Source organism: Ictalurus punctatus, chromosome 5 (genome assembly GCF_001660625.3).
Source record: "Ictalurus punctatus breed USDA103 chromosome 5, Coco_2.0, whole genome shotgun sequence".
Classification (NCBI taxonomy): Eukaryota; Metazoa; Chordata; class Actinopteri; order Siluriformes; family Ictaluridae; genus Ictalurus; species Ictalurus punctatus.
The window spans coordinates 22,908,831-22,927,120 of record NC_030420.2 but is presented as its reverse complement, the minus strand read 5'-3'; the positions used below and the strand labels follow the sequence as shown (position 1 = coordinate 22,927,120).

Here is an 18,290-nt window from a genome sequence, read left to right as displayed (position 1 = left end):
AAACCCATCAAATGAACATTGTTTAATAGAATTTCATTTTAGTAGTCATTTTCTTTTTGAAATATAAAATAGACACACACACACACACACAGACACATACATGCACACACACACACATATATATATATGTGTGTATATATATATTTCAGTAAATATATTTCCAATGAGGCTATTCACATGACATTTTCACCAATAAAGTGAACTGACACAGGAAAAACAGTATTGAACATGCTAAGAAAAAGCAGTTCTCCAAGGCGACGAACCAGCCGAAATACGTAAGTAATTATACCCCCTATATTTACATTTACATGTATTCATTTAGCAGATGTTTTTATCCAAAGTGACTTACAAATGAGAGAATACAAGCAAAGCGATATATCAAGCAGAGAACAATACAAGTAGTGCTACCATACAATATCTTTAATTGAGTTCCAGAAGAAGCAAAGTGTGCAGAGTAGAGGTGTATGTGCCAGAGTAATTGTTATTTATCTATTTATTATGGGTTGGTAAGGTGTTCACGGAAGAGGTGGGTCTTTTCTTTTCTTTTTATTTTTTTTTATTTATTTATTATTTATTATTTATTTATTTAAAAAATTGTTTGTTTGTTTTTTTTTTACATCTTTACACCGATCATCCTGTTCAAAAGTTTACTCCCCAGGCTCTTAATGTAGTGTGTTGCATGGCGCATGAGTCAGACTCTTATTTTGGAGACTCGCTCCTGAAGCAGCGACTCGGAAGAAGGAAATAATGATCAGTGTCTACAAGTAGACTGCAATCAGTCGGAGGTCGAGTAGAAGGTAAGGCATTAAAAAAAAGTTGTCCAGATAACAGATAAGAAATGGATTATGAAGTAAACGACAAGATTTTACTTCAGTTGGTTGTAATAGACTGTTGTGTGGAGCAGCCATAATGTTTGTGTGTATACACTATATATATATATATATATATATATATATATATATATATATATATATATATATATATAGTGTGTGAGTGAGAGAGAGAGAGAGAGAGAGAGAGAGAGAGAGAGAGATATGAGTTAGCTGCTGAACTCACCGTAGCATTTTTTTAAGCTGTGATGTCATGTTTTCTAGAGACAGCGACACTTTCTAGATTTTGGTTCTCAGGCTTTAATAAGACGCCACTAGCTGTCTGATACTTACGCAATTATTTGTGGGTTTCTAGCGGAAGTCGCGTTATGCTTCGACATAATAACCGGTGTTGTTGTTTTTGTTGTTGCTGAAACCTGGCTAGCTAGTTCATGTAAAGTTAGCCTTGTTGCTAGCCACTTCTCTGTTGAGCTGTTTGGTACTTGGTACAATGTTTGGTACTTGAGTTTTTTTTTCTCAGTTTTATTATCGCTTCTCTCGCTTCAGGAAGAATCCGCGAGGCTGTATCCTAAATACCTTTCTGGCTGACATCTAGGTCACTACGTGTAGCGTGTTAAACAATGGTGTCTACACCCGAGTTAGAACGCTCGTGTAGGCAGTGAAGGTGTTTTTGGGATGGTTAGATGGGTAACGCTGATAAAGCAGACTGAGAATAAGCTGTAAAGAGCCTGAATGTACTGGTGATAGAAGTGTCTGTGTTTAGTTTCTGCTAACAGAACAGTGACGCCACACGAAGCCGTATTATGTATGAGATTTACTTATTCATTGTTAATAAAGTATGCGACGAGGAAAAACAAAGAAAAGGAAATAAATGGTGGAAAAGTTTTAAAGTCACTGATACTAAACGAGACTCAGAAATAACACGTGCTCAGATTTTGTCCGAGTATTACAATTTTGTCTTCTGTTAACGTTGACATCTATCTATCTATCTATCTATCTATCTATCTATCTATCTATCTATCTATCTGTCTATCCTAGATGTAGTAGCTAGTAGTACACCAACATGCATACAATAATAAGTAGTCTAGGCAGAGGTGGGATGTGACTTGACTCCAAACACACTTAGTGTTACTGTTTATTTTGTTTGTTTTTTAACATTTATTTTATAAACTTTTGATACATTTTTTTTCTAACAGCAGGTCCTGAAGGGTGTTATTCTTCTGGCTATACCGCAGCAATTTGTCAACAAGTGCTATTTTTCAAACTGTATTATTGTACACATTATACATTTTAATGTTGTGGAATATCTGGAGAAACAAGTTTGTCCTGTTATCGCTTGTGTTATAGCAGCTTTAAAGTGCACCTATTATGTTTTTTTTGTTTTGTTAAATATTATCTTTCATGTAGTGTTCTAGCTGTTTGTGAATGTAAAGACGTCTGCAAAGTTGAAAATATCAAAGGGCACGACAAACGGCTGAAACGAGTGGTTAGTAATTCCAGGTTTACTTCCTGTACAGACCTTCGTAGGTTTGTAACAAAAAGCCCCGCCTCTGGTCTTCATTGGCTGCTCGCTGACAACGGTAGACAATCACAACACACTGGGACATCTGACCAATCAGAGCAGAGTAAGCTCTCTGAAAGGAGGAGTTTAGAATGAATTATTTAGAATGGATCGTTGAACGAGTCGTTTGTGACACTAGTGTAAAAAGGTTATGCTGCAGTTTAAATGTTGAGCACATTAAAGTGTTTTTTGACCTTGAATCCATGTAAATCTTTTATATGAGACCTTTAAGACAAAATTAGGCACGTTTCAAAACCATAATAGGTGCGCTTTAAAGAACTGTTCCCTCACAAGTCTCTGTCATTTCCTTAGCTCCATGTCTCGTGAATCAGTGTATCGTTTACACGAGTTCATGCACTGGTAAGGACCCTGGGTCATTAAAATTTGGGACACTGATGAATCAATTTCCGGCAACATGACTGTCGCGGTGCTTGAAGCAGGATTGTAGGCTAGCTAGTGGATTTAAAAAAAAATTACTAAACAATCAAATAAACCATATATAGAACGCTAAAAATTCAGTTCAAAATCTGTAATGTAAGTAATGATTTGAGAATTACAACACGGATAACAAACTGCTTATATTTGTAGACGAAGTTGGCTGAGAGTTTGCCATTTTTTAAAATTTATCATTTTTTGGAGCTGAGAGGCTTCAGAAAATATGACTCCATTTCCAGCAAGGGAACATAGCATCGATTCTCCCTGGTTTTAGTGGTGCATTGTGGGATTTTTTTTTTATTTTTTTAGGGAGCAAACGTTCCGGTGCACTGAAGGGTTTTGTGATTGAGACGGCCTTTAAAATGGCAGACTCCCTTATCTCTCTCTCTTTCTCTCTTTCTCTCTCTCTTTTTTTTTTTTTTTGTTGGGTTAATTAAAAAAAAATGCTGCCTGGCCTGTTACCAACAAACCACAAAGAGCTTTTAAAAACCGAAACAGCTTTACCTCTGACACTGGAGACTCCTTCCAAAAATGGAAGGTTACAGAAAGGTTCACCAAATTAAAGATTATAGGTTTTTATGGGTTAAATACCATGTTTTTCAGTTCATTTATTGTTCATCTTAGATTACGTGGAGCATCTTCCCTCTGATTGATAAAAATGCTCCCACCTAAGAACGAGCGCGATACAGCCGGCACTACTGCCAGTGCTGCTGTTACAGAAAATTACTCGACACCTTCTGGCCAATCAGATTGGGAATCAGCTTGCTGCATAATAAACGCGCTTCTTTAAAACACCCTGTGTAAGTAAAAAATGTATTTGTGATTTGCCAATCTCTGGCGTGTTTTTATGAACGTGTTATGAAAGCTCACTAAACATGTTTCGCTGATTTAAATTCTAGTTTATTAATAGGTTAAAGATTAATGATTAAAATGGTGCAGCTGTTTGGGCATATCATATCAAGAATGAACATAGTGTTTACCGGCTGCGTTTTACTGATATGGAAAGATGTGATTGTGGGCTTGCAATCAGCTTGGATCGTAGCAAATATCTAATAATTGTCTGGTCTTCTAATATATTGCAATACTGATTTGATCTCATATCACCAGTTCTGACTGACATTGCTAAAGATCACAGTGGTGGTGAGGTTTTTTTTTCCCCTCACTTTTTCAAAGTGCTGTTATGTTGTAGCTATGTTGTTCTGTTATATTATTATTATTATTGTTGTTGTTGTTGTTGTTGTTTTTATTATTTAATATCAATTCTAGACTGATTGGGATTTCCTAAATGTGCTTAAATCCTGGACTGTGCTTAAATCCTGGACTGTCCTTTCTGTCTCAGAAGTCCCAAATATCTTACTTCGTCCTACCTTCATCACACGGGGGATGTGTATCACTTAACAGGCTTTTCAATGTCTAAACCACTGGCAACAAAAGTGAGTACACCCCTAAGTGAAAATGTCCAAATTGGGCCCAAAGTGCAAATATTTTGTGTGGCACCATTATTTTCCAGCACTGCCTTAACCCTCTTGGGCATGGAGTTCACCAGAGCTTCACAGGTTGCCACTGGAGTCCTCTTCTACTCCTCCATGACAACATCACGGAGCTGGTGGATGTTAGAGACCTTGTGCTCCTCCACCTTCCGTTTGAGGATGCCCCACAGATGCTCAATGGGGTTTAGGTCTGGAGACATGCTTGGACAGTCCATCACCTTCACCCTCAGCTTCATTAGCAAGGCAGTGGTCATCTTGGAGGTGTGTTTGGGGTCGTTATCATGCTGGAATACTGCATACTGATCATGCTCTTCTTCAGTATGTCAAAGTACATGTTGGCATTCATGGTTCCCTCAATGAACTGTAGCTCTCCAGTGCCGGCAGCACTCATGCAGCCCCAGACCATGACACTCCCACCACCATGCTTGACTGTAGGCAAGACACACTTGTCTTTGTACTCGTCAACTGGTTGCCACCACACACGCTTGACACCATCTGAACCAAATAAGTTTATATTGGTCTCATCGGACCACAGGACATGGTTCCAGTAAAACATGTCCGTAGTCTGCTTGTCTTCAGCAAACTGTTTGTGGGCTTTCTTGTGCATCATCTTTAGATGGGGCTTCCTTCTGGGACGACAGCCATGCAGACCAATTTGATGCAGTGTGCGGTGTATGGTCTGAGCACTGACAGGCTCAGTGACCCCCTGACCTTCAACCTCTGCAGCAATGCTGGCAGCACTCATACGTCTATTTCCCAAACACAACCTCTGGATATGACGCTGAGTATGTGCACTCAACTTCTTTGGTCGAACATGGCGAGGCCTGTTCTGAGTGAAAGCTGTCCTGTTAAACCGCTGTATGGTCTTAGCCACTGTGCTGCAGCTCAGTGTCAGGGTCTTGGCAATCTTCTTATAGCCTAGGCCATCTTTATGTAGGGCAACAATTCTTTTTTTCAGATCCTCAGAGAGTTTTTTGCCATGAGGTGCCATGTTGAACTTCCAGTGACCAGTATGAGGGAGTGTGAGAGCGATGACACCAAATTTAACACACCTGCTCCCCATTCACACCTGAGACCTTGTAACACTAACAAGTCACATGACACCGGGGAGGGGAAATGGCTAATTGGGCCCAATTTGGACATTTTCACTTAGGGGTGTACTCACTTTTGTTGCCAGCGGTTTAGACATTAATGGCTGAGTGTTGAGTTATTTTGAGGGGACAGCAAATTTACACTGTTACACAACTGTACACTCACTACTTTACATTGTAGCCAAGTGTCATTTCTTCAGTGTTGTCACATGAAAAGATATTAATCAAATATTTACAAAAATGTGAGGGGTGTACTCACTTTTGTGAGATACTGTACATTAATATTACAAAAAAAAAGACGTAGTTGGATGCAGTGAGACGTTGCTGTTACTAATCATGCACGTTTTCTGGTGATTAATGCAAGCACACAGCATTGTCTACCTGCGTTTGAAGTAACCTGAGTAACACTGGATCATGTAGCCAAATACAGCTGTGATGACAGGAGATATTTGAGAAGACATAGTAAATTATTCCAACCTTCGGAAAACTGTAAGGTGTCATTCAAGGAGTCATTAGCGCTGCAAGATAGTAGGTAAAATAATAACAGTTGTTTTGCTCAAGTTTAAGGTCGTGCATAGTTACACAGCTAGTTCAGGAACAGAATAGTTGTGTAGGCCAAAATGGCGAAATATTAAGCTTTTAATGGTTTTAACAACAAATCATAGGTCAGAAAATGAGCAAGAATTAAACAAACTTGGCATGGGATAGCGTTTCCAATTGATTTCTTTAAATGTTTAAGCCTCGTGTGTAAACTTGCAGACAGATTTTTATTTATATTTATGACAACCATGACCTGTTAGTTATTATTCTTTTACATCAAACATTTTTCTTTGCGTACAAGAAGACTATATAAGTAAATTTCCCTGCTTCTTGTTCACTGCAGCAAACATAAACGAGCAAATGGTGGCACCGGAGGACTCAGGAGTGCCTTTATTTAATTCCTGCTAATTTACGGACCGGTGATTTGTCGTTAAGATCAATAAAAGCTTCATATTTTTGCCATTTTTGGGATTGACCCATTTTTTTTTTTGCCCAGCTGTGTGTGTTTGTGTGTGTATGTGTGTGTGTATGTATGTATGTATAAAGATCTGTGATCTTTCTTTCAGTTTCTAATGGTATAAATCTACAAACTCTACTTGGTGGCATGTGTATGCTCTTACACCACAATCTGTCTGTCGTAACCTTTCAGGTAACCATGGCAATGACGGGTCAGACGTCCTGTTCCTCCATGAGCAACCACACTAAGGAGCGGGTCACGATGGCCAAAGTGACCCTGGAGAATTTCTACAGCAACCTGATCTCCCAGCACGAGGAGAGAGAAATGAGGTGAGACTCTCCTATATGGTCACAAGCGGCTGTACGTGATTAGCTAAGCTCACTTTCCAATAAACCAGTCCAGCGGGTTTGAGTGATATGTGAACATCTTGAGCATCTCAACAATGCAGTGGAGTTTCTTTCGACGTTTTCCTACCCTGAGGGAGTCTGATGCATGTCGAGAGAGGAAAGCAACGACTTTCATTCCCTTTTCCAGACCCCCGTGTAAGAGATTCTGTTTCATCCTAGGGGTGGTCATTTAATGACTCTTAAAGACATTTTGGAGATGAATGATGTATAGTTGAGGTCACAAGTTTACATACGCCTTGCAGAATCTTCAAAATGTTAATAATTTAAAAAAAAACAACAACAATCAAAGATCATAAATATTGCATTTTTGTTTGTAATTTAGTTTTGAATATGTTCTTTCACATAACAGATGTTTACATATAGTCCACGAGACACAATAATAACTCAGAATTGATTCTCAAGAAGGCAGTATGATACATGGGGGGTGTAAACTTTTGAACAGGATCATTGATGTAAATTGTTATTTTGTCTTCTGGGGAAATATCTTATGTAGCATCTGAAAGACCTTACTGAATGAAGAAAAAAAAAGATCTTTAAACAAAATAACGATTTATATCAATCATCCTGTTCAAAAGAGTACCAAATGGAAGAGAATAGTGTTGGCACGATACACACAAGCATATCTTATGATACAATACCACCTGAAGCATCATGGTACCATGAAATATTGTGTTCATTCATAATTCAAATCTAGAAAATGAACCACATTAACAGAAGCACAGACTCCTCTGAGTATTTCATTATTGAGAATGAATAACTGACTATTGGGGAAAATTCAAGAACAATCATACAATTGGCAAGAAACTGATTCTATGTGCCACATATTTCATCTAGTGTTCCCTAGAGCAATGAAATCATGTGAGTGGAAATTGTCCTCCGAGTACTAAGAACGAACACAAGGAATAAATAACTGTTAGCTTGCTTATCATCAGACTTTGTTAATTTTATTATATACACACATTATTTACTAGCAAGCAGGAAAGCTTTAAAGCTTAAGGTAAAGAATTTAGGTTAAGTGAAGTGTCACTAACCCTTGTGTATTTCGCACAAGCAGCGAGATGTAACACTTTAGCGAAAATAGTATTAACTGCCACACATACAACATTACTTACGGTACTACTATAGTGATGGTACTACTGTTTATAAAAAAAAAAAAATACAGTGTCATCTGTGGTATTTAGAAGCTTTAATATCGCAGTGCTACCGTAGTACCAGTATACCATGCAACCCATAAAGTATTTGACTGCAGGATGGACCCCCAGCTGGTTGGATCTCTCTAGGGTGCTGTATGTTAATTAGGTTCCAGAGAATGAGTCGGTGGAAACAAAGACAAAAGGTCTCCCGTCTGGATCAGGTGGTCTCTCACACATGTATAAGCTAGTTATAAAACCTTATATACCGCAGCACTGTTGAGTTCTTGATTCTGATTGGCTGAGAGACATTCTGAGGTGTGCAATTATTTTTCAGTAAATGCGCAGTTATAGTAGTTCCACTCAGGTCTTGATCAGTGATACAGTTCCATATCACTTCGCCAAGTTAACTGAAATAACGGAAAAGTTAGCCTGCTGTCCACCACAGCATACAGATCTAACAGCAGCATGTGATTGCCGTATTGAGAGAGAAAAGCTGGTGAACAAGCATCAGTGTTTAATTATTTATTCACTGTATTTTCTGCAGCAATAAAAAAACAAGCAGATCTATCAGTATTTATTTATTTACTTATTTATTTGGTGTATTTTTAAATTATCATCATGAAATGGAAAAAAAAAAACTAATCTCTCTCTCCTCTCTCACTCTCCTTCGCTCGCTCGCTCGCTCGCTCTCTCTCTCTCTCTCCCTCTCTCTCTTGCTCTCCAACTCCCCCCCCTCCAATAACTGCGTATCGATGGCTCAAGCCTCCGTTGCTAACTCTAAAATGACATTTTGGAATTAGCAACCGGAACTTTGAGATGGGATGTGTAATAAATTAGCTCCACACACACGAACGTTTTAAGGACACAAACCTGACAAATGTCTTGCGATAAAACATCTGAACAATGTCTTGAGGTGTGGTAACTGTGGTATAAGCGGAATAATCGACTCTGTAACGCCACACCCAAGGTGTAACTCCACTTCGCGTCATGGCCTCATTACCCCCTTGATATCATATACAGGGTGCACGGTGGCTTAGTGGTTAGCATATTCGCCCCACACCTCCAGGGTCTGGGGTTCGAGTCCCGCCGGGGCCCTGTGTGTGGAGTTTGCATGTTCTCCCCGTGCTGAGGGGGTTTCCTCCATGTATTCCGGTTTCCTCCCCCAGTCTAAAGACATGCACGGTAGGCTGATTGGCGTGTCTAAAGTGTCCGTAGTGTGTGAATGTGTATGTGATTGTGTGCCCTGCAATGGATGGCACCCTGTCCAGGGTGTACCCCGCCTTGTGCCCGATGCTTCCTGGGATAGGCTCCAGGTTCCCCTGTGACCCTGAGAAGGATAAGCGGTAGAAGATGGATGGATATCATATATGTTATTTCCTGTATTATATTGCTCATGTCACCACGTTGTTAACTATGAAAATATGGATTAGATTAATACCAACCATGTCCTGGAGAATATTTTAGTTAAGTATAATTTATATAACTAGGTCTGAATTACTGCCACAGTTTATAAATGTACAAATTCAATGAAGGATTTGGTGCAGAAATGTACATATTAGTGGAAAAAGTGTAGTTTTTCCTTATCACACTAATGCATGTACGTCACTCATTGAATGTGTGCCTTCAATCACCATTTACAGTTCTATTTACTTTTCTATTGTTTCTGTCCTATGGATTTAATGCAGACTACGTAAATCCAACGGTTTCCATTCAAGGTTAGCTACTACCATCCAGCACCAATAATGAACCCTGGTTCAAAATCTCTTCGAATTCTTTTTTTCCTCTTGCGATCTTGAAGCCAAAGAGCAGAGGTGCAGTTTGTGGTTTAGCCGTAGCGCTTGTGCATTTATAACTTCTCGCTATGACGATTATGGGACAGCTGAAATCTACACGTTTCGGCTTCCTCACCTAAAGCAGCAGTCAGACCAAACCAGAATAATATTCTCCCTGTGGGAAAGCCACTTCACTGAAGCGGATCCAGGACTTGAAAGACATGTTTGCTTTTGTTGGCAAGAACTTGCGCATTCATGTCAGCTTTATCTAGCTGAACTTTGACAAGCCAGTGGAAAACAAGTGTGCAGGACCGTGGTGGCGCGGGTCAGTTACAAATTGGCAGAGCTGCTTATTAGTAAGTAAAGTTCATACCAGAGTTTTGCTTTGCTATTTTCTTCCTGTATGTTTGGACACATCATGTAAAAATAAATAAATAAATAATTCTGCTGGGATTTTCGTGTTGGCAATGTTAGCATGGATAAAATAGTTACTTACTTAACTGTATCGTATAGAACACAGATTTGGAAGCATCTGTACTCACTGTGATTCTCCACACGTTGATTTCAAGTTTTTCCTTTAATTTTTCACCCATCTCTTTTATTAAATGACCAACTATGAACTTATTCATGCATGTAATAACACAGTTACTTAGTTGTATACTGTGGTCTGTCTGAATGGTCTATTCTGATTGGAAAGTGTGCATTCAAACTGTTGAATGGTTCTAGCTAGAGCTATATCTCCCTGCAGTTCTCGCCTGGTTTACCACTGAAGCTAAGTAGGGTTGAGCATGGCTATTACCTGGATGGGAGACCTCCTGCGGAAAACTAAGTTTGCTGCTGGAAGTGGTATTAGTGAGGCCAGCAGGGGGAGCTCACCATGTGGTCTGTGTGTCTAATGCCCCAGTATAGTGACGGGGACACCATAATGGCAAAACAGCACCATCTTTTGGGTGAGGCATTAAACCGAGGTCCTGACTCTCTGTGGCCATTAAAAATCCCGGGACACTTATGGTAAAAGAGTAGGTCCTTGGTCTTTATCTATCATGGCCCCCTAATAATCTCCATCCCTGAATTGGCTACATCACTCTCCCCTCCTCTCCATCAATATCTGGTGTGTGGTGGGTGTTCTGCCGTCGCATCATCCAGGTGCATGTTACACACTGGTGGTGGTTGAGGAGATTTCCCTCATACAATGTAAAGCGCTTTGAGTGTCTAGAAAAGCACTATGTAACTGTAAGGGATTATTATTAATCACCGTATTAATTAATGCACTGCCTATAAACAATTGTAACTATAGTAATGTACAATTAAACTCTCAGCTTCATTATTATCACTCTCTCTCACTCTCTCTTTTTCTCTCTCTCCCAAAACTATTTATTATGATTCATTCAAAGAAATGTAAACTTATAAACTTACTTGTATGATTTAGAGCGGGCAGAATTTCTGATGTAATGACCCGTTTATAAAATAACTAACAAACATTCAATTCCGTTTTATTTGTATCGCTTTTTAAACAATGGACATTGTCTCAAAGCAGCTTTACAGAACCATATGAACACAGGATACAGATTTTAAATGTGTGAATTTGTGTGATTATTTATTAACCGTTATTTGTATCCTTTCGATCAAATTTTGCACTGCAAACAGCTTTAACTCGTCAGTGCTGGCAAGTCACCATGGTATAAGCGGGATAGTCCACTGCTGTGTGTGTTACACGATTTGAATGCTCTTCGTGTCACGTCGCATGGTTCTTGCCTCCACGTCATGCATTAAAATTGTTTAATGCACACGTAGCCGTGGATGATCGCTTACTTATAACAGCACTGACGATACCCTCAACATGTCAGAAAAGTGTATTATGCAATCAATTCATTTTCACTATGTAAACATCTTGTCGGGTCACTCAGATGTGTTAAAATGCTGTGTGTGTGTGTCTGTTAGGCAGCAGAAGTTGGAGAAGGTGATGGATCAAGAGGGATTAGCTGATGAAGAGGTGTGGAGGCAATCTTACTTAAAACTTTGACTGTTTCGTCTGTCACATTTGATTGATTTTGATTCTAGTTAAAAATGCTATGAAATTTTCATGTCCATTGAGTTCATCTATGCTCACATTATTGTACGTGGTTGTTTTTTTTTAATGTTAAAAAAAAACTCTGCGGTGACAGCTTTGCCCTGTATTTCTGTAGAAACGTATTCGGCGTTCTCAGCATGCGAGGAAGGAGACAGAGTTCCTGCGGCTCAAACGAACCCGTCTTGGATTGGACGACTTCGAGTCACTCAAAGTGATTGGCCGTGGTGCTTTCGGAGAAGTGCGGGGTTTTTTGTTGTTGTTGTTGTTTTGTTTTGTCTGGGAAATCAGTTCCTAATTATTTGCAAATCGGCTTTATATAGACTTGGCTTTCACACTTCTCTGATGTCTAGGTACGTCTGGTTCAGAAGAAAGACACAGGCCACGTGTATGCCATGAAGATCTTGCGCAAAGCTGATATGCTTGAGAAGGAACAGGTACAGCTTCCTTATATAGCATTTTGATTGATCATCTGTTCTCCAGATTGTAGGTTAGTGACAATATATTGACGGCAAACAAAACTGTGTCGTAGTAGCCTATATATGAATCTCAGGAAAACATTTATGCGAATGAAGGATGGAGAGAAACTATAAGATGTAAATATATAGCAAACTATATTCAGGCTAAGACTAGGTGGATGTTGATTCGCTGGCACAGCGCGGCATGCAGCACTTCCTCGGATTCTCTCCCATGTTCTAGGTTGGCCATATACGGGCTGAAAGGGACATTCTGGTGGAGGCGGACAGTCTGTGGGTCGTGAAGATGTTCTACAGCTTTCAGGACAAGCTGAACCTCTACCTCATAATGGAGTTCCTACCTGGAGGTGGGTCATGTTTATTAATACTCAAGCAGGGATTTAAAAAAGTTCAGTCATTGTGTTGGTCTCTGGATGAAAATGCCGTCGTCAAGATGCCATACAAATTCGATTTTAGTCTGTTTAGCTTTGCTTAAAATGGCACATATTCTTAATATGTTGTTTAAAAGTGCTTGCATTTTTAGTCAAGAAAAATATTGACATTAAGGCAAATTTAAACATGGCTTTTATCAACAAATCATTGTAATCCTAGCACCAGGCCAAGCAGAATAGTTTTCATTTGGTATTGCCTGATAGTCAAGTGACTGGGTAGGCTGTGATGTCATCAACAGGGTGTTTTACCTTGCTAATCAACCAGAGAAAATAAACCCTGTTTCCTACTAACTTTTGCTGCGTAACATAGTCAAATAAATGAAATGAACGCCAATGTGTGTTCTTTTGATATCTCTCTAACGACACTATATAGCCAAAGGTATGTGGACACCTGACCATCACACCCATATGTCATTGTTGAACATCCCTTTCCAGATTTAGTCCACCCTTTGCTGTTGTTATATCCTTCATTCTTCTGAGAAGGCTTTCCACTAGATTTTGGAGGGTGCCTTTGAGTATTTGTGCTCATTCAGCCACAAGTGCATTACCAAGGTTAGTCTTTGATTTCCAGTCCCTCCAGGATTTTGCGCTCACAGAAATGAATGCAAAATCAAGCGCCGCAGTATTCGGAGGAGCTTGCGTCATGTGACGTCATCACAACACGCATTCAGCCAATGCCCTCTTCGATTCACGTACGTTGAACACAAGTTCAGCAAAGAAAGGTCTCATTTACCAGGAAACATTACTGTGAAAGACCATGCAAGCAGCTTCATGCAATTGCAATTTTGGCAATTCAAGTAGTTTTTCCGCAAATTATCAAAGCAAATTTTGACGGCAAAAAAAAAAGCATCAACAATCACACACACACACACACACACACGCACACACACACACACACACACAAACTTCACGTAATCTGGTATATATTGGATTTCAGGCGAGGGCTCCTGGTTCACAGTCGGCATGTTCAGTGGGGTAGAGGTCAGGGCTCTGTGCAGACCAATTGAGTTCTTCCATTCCAACCTTGGCAAAGCATGCCTTCATAGGCATTGCTTTGTGCACAGGGGCACTGTCGTGCTGAAACATGTTTGTGCCCCTTAGTTCCAGTGATGGGGAAAATCCTAATGCCAAAGCATCCAAAGAGATTCCAGACAATTTTGTGCTTCCAACTTTGTGGCAACAGTTTTGGGGAAGACCCACATATAGGTGTGATGGCCAGGTGTCCACATAGTTTTGGCCATGTAGTGTGCTTTGTCATGCATTTAATTGAATGAATCCACAGTCTTCAGAACAAGAATCCCTTTGTTTTCATGGCATAGTCGAATCAAATTGGGTTCACATCATTTCTCTGAAACACTGTGCTTGGTGTGTCTGCAGGAGACATGATGACACTCTTGATGAAGAAGGACACGCTGACTGAGGAGGCTACGCAGTTTTACATCGCCGAGACGGTGCTAGCCATCGACTCCATCCACCAGCTGGGTTTCATCCACAGAGATATTAAACCTGACAACCTGCTACTGGATTCAAAGGTTAACTTTGTGTTCATTTCGAGAGTTTGGATAAACTGACGAGTGATTCACTGCATGAATCGTTCTGCTGGTTGTAGACCTAGCAGTGTGCTTGTTATCTCACTGCAATGTGATCAGTTCTGTCTGTTTGAGGTAGACACAATGGGGATTTTGTGTGTGTGTTTTTTTTTTTGTTTGTTTTTTTTGTAGGGCCATGTGAAGCTATCAGATTTTGGCTTGTGTACGGGGCTTAAGAAGGCTCACAGGACAGAATTCTACAGAAACCTCAACCACAGCCTGCCCAGCGATTTTAGTAAGCCGACATATCTTTTACTTTAACAACACTAATTGTGGTATTACATTCTACAGTTATCTCTAACATTTTTGAGTCATCCGCATAATCCCCGAACTGTTTGTTCCAGTAACGGTGTTTTACTTTCAACATGAGTACTCTCTCAACTCCTACTCTGGGATCAGTTTCCTCCAGCAGTGTCTGTTTTGCACTAAATATGATGCTGTTTACACAAAATCTACCTCCATTAGTCAGGGGTTTTGAGGCCAGTAGCCTGTAAATCATCATTCAGGGAAAGTGGCAGATTTAAAAGGGAAGGCAGAGATTTGCTGTTAATGAACTTAACCGTGTTTACACTTAACGTCCATGAATCATCCATATGTTTTTGGCTTCAAGACATTCCATGAAATCAGGCGGAATAATAATCAGCTGTTTTTGCTATTATGTGTGTATATAAGCGTGTGCTACTTAAGTAATATTCTCAATAGCGATGGTGCAATACCGTTTTTTCCACTGCATATACTGGTACGTAAATCCTGAGACTTACAGTCGAGGTCATAAGTTTACGTACGCCTTGCAGTATCTGCTCAATGTTAATAATTAAAAAAATAACTAAGAGGGATCATAGAAATTCCATGTTTTTTTTATTTAATGCTGCCCTATTTGACATAGATGTTTACATATAGTCTACAAGACATAATAATAACTGAATTTACACAAATGACCCAGTTTCACACACACACCCCCCCGACTTTTAATGTATTGTGTTACCTTCTTGAGCATCAGTGAATGTTTGCACCTTACGTAATAGTTGTGAGAGCCTTAGCCTGCCTTTTATCTAGCTGTCAGTGCAGACCAGTGTTGCCATCCTAGCGACTTTTCAGACCCCTTCAGCGACTTTTGTGCAAAAAGAAGAAGTGCCTAGCATCTCTGCAAGCGTGAGGTGTTGCTTTCCCACTGCACTCACACCTCTCTCTGCGTCTGCTCTATTCATTGAGCAGCCGAGAGCCGGAGATTTAACAATGTCATGGGTAACGAGACGCAACCTTCGCCCCAATTTACATCATTCTTATGTGAATGTATTTAGAATGCGAGACGAACTGAATGCAACATGTTTTACACGTGAAACAGTCCATGTTATTACAGCCTAGTTCTCTTGTTCAAAGTAGTTATAGTGTTCATAAACATTTTTAATCATTCATGTCCCATACCTGTCTGTTATATAGGTTTATAAATGTAATGTTATTTTTAAAATTCATTAAAGTTTTGAAAAGCAATTTTAAAAAGTACAAAAACACAAAAGCAAAAAAAACTATCTATCTATCAAAAACAGATTATAGATTGGAGATATATATCATATATGATTTGATATGATATCGTATATCATTATACCTGGTCTCCTCCAATATGGCACGGGGGGCAGAGTACCGCATGATAGAGGAGGCTTGGGGGGGCTTTAATTACAAAAGGTTGAGAACCTCTGTGTTAGCCAGTTCTCAGCTCTCTGTAGCCCTAAATATGTGTTTACGTCGTCCACCATGAAGCATGAACTTCCCGATCTTAATGCAACAGAGAGGTTGCTGTAAGGTGAATTTAATATGAATGTTTCTTCCTGTCAAGATAATTACATTATCGACTTATTGTATGATATACGGACGTGACTTCGATCATTTTTGCTGACCTCGGTATCGCACATATTATGTTTACATAAGAATGAATGTCAGGAACATTTTAGCCGTTCACGCTTCTGTCTGCTCCATGGCTGTCAAATGAACATTCTCCAGTGATTCATTAAAGCGCATTTATCATTAATTCTGCATTTCCCAACTTTTTTTCAGACACAGCACCCTTTTGAAAATTTTCAAAAAGTTGTGGTACCCTACCCAAACACTAATGCTAGGCAGCATTAGCTACATGCTAATGAAGATGAGGGTCCAGAAGCATCTGGAGTGTTTCTTTTAAGAAATCTGTCCATATTCTTTTGCATTACACACGCATCGTCACACGCTAATTATTAGGATTAAACACATGCGTACGTTATGCGTACTGATGTTGACGAGGGAGGCCGAAGGGGAGGGAATTATTTATTTTATATATATGCATGTGTGTATCTGTTATTATTTCAGACATCAGATATTTATCGTGTATATTTAAAGTTTTATACACATTTTAGCATTTTAGAAATGTTTGAAGGATTTTTCCACTGCATCTCTGCTCTCATCTGACACCCCGGTTAGGAAAGCATTGCATTAACTGACGCAGTCGTGCAAAACGTGATTTATTTTAATAAAGCATTTTACTTAATATTGTTTTCTTAGCAATAAATTTGCAATGCAAGTAATCTAATTTTATTGACCTCAGTAACTGTAATCAAATTATATACATTTAAAATGTAATGCATAACATTAGAGTACAGTAACGTGTTATACCCAACTCTGATTGATTGTATTACAGTAGTGTACTCGTTGTAATGTTCTTATTTCAGGAGATCAGGTTTTCACAGCAAGGGCAGTTTTCACACGTTTTTGTTGCTACGTGTTTAAGTTAATATATAAAACGTGTGAATGTTTAGTTGAATGTTTTCATTTTCTCATTCAACTAAAATGTCGTCGAGTAACATTCTGTCCTTTTTAATCAGAGTAAAATCGACAGTAATAAACATGACGACGAAATATTGACTAAATTTAAAGAACATTTTCATCAGAAGACAAAAACTGTTTTTTGACACTCTAATTCCAATGTCTGAATATTGTTAAGAATAAAAAGTTCATCGCTCTTTGAAAGTGTGTACTTGCATTGTTCTGCTATTATGTTATCGCAATTATGTCCAGGACAATCTATTGTCCCACAAAAGTAGTTATTGTGGCAGGCGTACTTAATGTTTTCTTCTAATATGTAGGCTGTTGTATAATTCCAGGTTCATTTTTGCAGTTAAAAAACAGTTCAATGAATACTCATCATGTTCGATCATTTATGCTGTTAGCATGGAGCCATGCTGTCCACTTAGACTGTGTATATATGCTTGAGTTATTGTGGAAAATTGTGCCTTCTCTGTCGTCCTGTCAGAGTTTTCTTGTTAGCAGTGTTGGCATCAGTGATGTCGCCTTCTTTCACATTCGTTGCCAGTATGTAATAAAATCACTACACTATGGTTGGCCATGTGGCAGCAATTTCAGGATATCCTTGTTGACAGAAGGGTAGTTCCTAAATGTTCCTAACACAGTGTTTAGTTTCTTCTGCAGTTCTGCTGCTTCAAAGCTGTGTTAAGTGCTGGCAGCCCTGATGCTGCCTTCAGGGCATTGTGCTTAGAAAGTTGACCTTAGTTCATGATTTCATCTTTATAGGAGAAGTAGAGCTTTATTCCTCATACTATTGGCCTGTACGTACAGTGCTGTGAAAAAGTATTTTCCTGATTCCTTATGTTTTTGTGTATATCTCATTAATTGCCCCCTTAAATGTACAATCTGGTTGTGCCATCTTCAGCAACAATAACTGCAACCAAATGCTTCTGATAACTGGAGATCAGTCTTTCACTTACTTCTAGGATTAGGATTTACTCCTATGCTTTGGATCATTGTCTTGTTACATTTGAGTTTCAACTTGCGGCCTGAAGACCAGACATTCTCCTTTAGGATTTTCTGGTAGAGAACAGAATTTATGTTTCCTTCAATTATTACAAGTTGCCCAGGTCCTGAAGCAGCAAAGCATCTTCACACCACAACACTTCCACCACCATGCTTGACTGTAGGTATGATGATCTTTTTTGCGGCCACTTCTGGGAAGGTTCACTACTGTG

General features: G+C 39.3%; 1 protein-coding gene across 2 annotated transcripts in view; it reads left to right on the top strand.

The window, feature by feature from the left end:
- The first annotated feature begins 673 nt into the window (after positions 1–673).
- stk38a (serine/threonine kinase 38a) overlaps positions 674–18,290 on the top strand; it is a 27,446-nt gene continuing 9,829 nt past the window's right edge. Inside the window, exons 1-8 of one of the 2 annotated variants that reach the window (XM_017467876.3) lie at positions 674–797; positions 6,597–6,733; positions 11,658–11,709; positions 11,903–12,025; positions 12,138–12,221; positions 12,484–12,607; positions 14,069–14,223; positions 14,413–14,515. In XM_017467876.3, the coding sequence (XP_017323365.1) occupies positions 6,603–6,733; positions 11,658–11,709; positions 11,903–12,025; positions 12,138–12,221; positions 12,484–12,607; positions 14,069–14,223; positions 14,413–14,515 (772 nt within the window). In that variant the 5' untranslated portion in view covers positions 674–797; positions 6,597–6,602. Of the gene's footprint in view, positions 798–3,450; positions 3,627–6,596; positions 6,734–11,657; positions 11,710–11,902; positions 12,026–12,137; positions 12,222–12,483; positions 12,608–14,068; positions 14,224–14,412; positions 14,516–18,290 lie in introns of those variants that run through there. The other variant, XM_017467877.3, reaches the window with a different exon arrangement.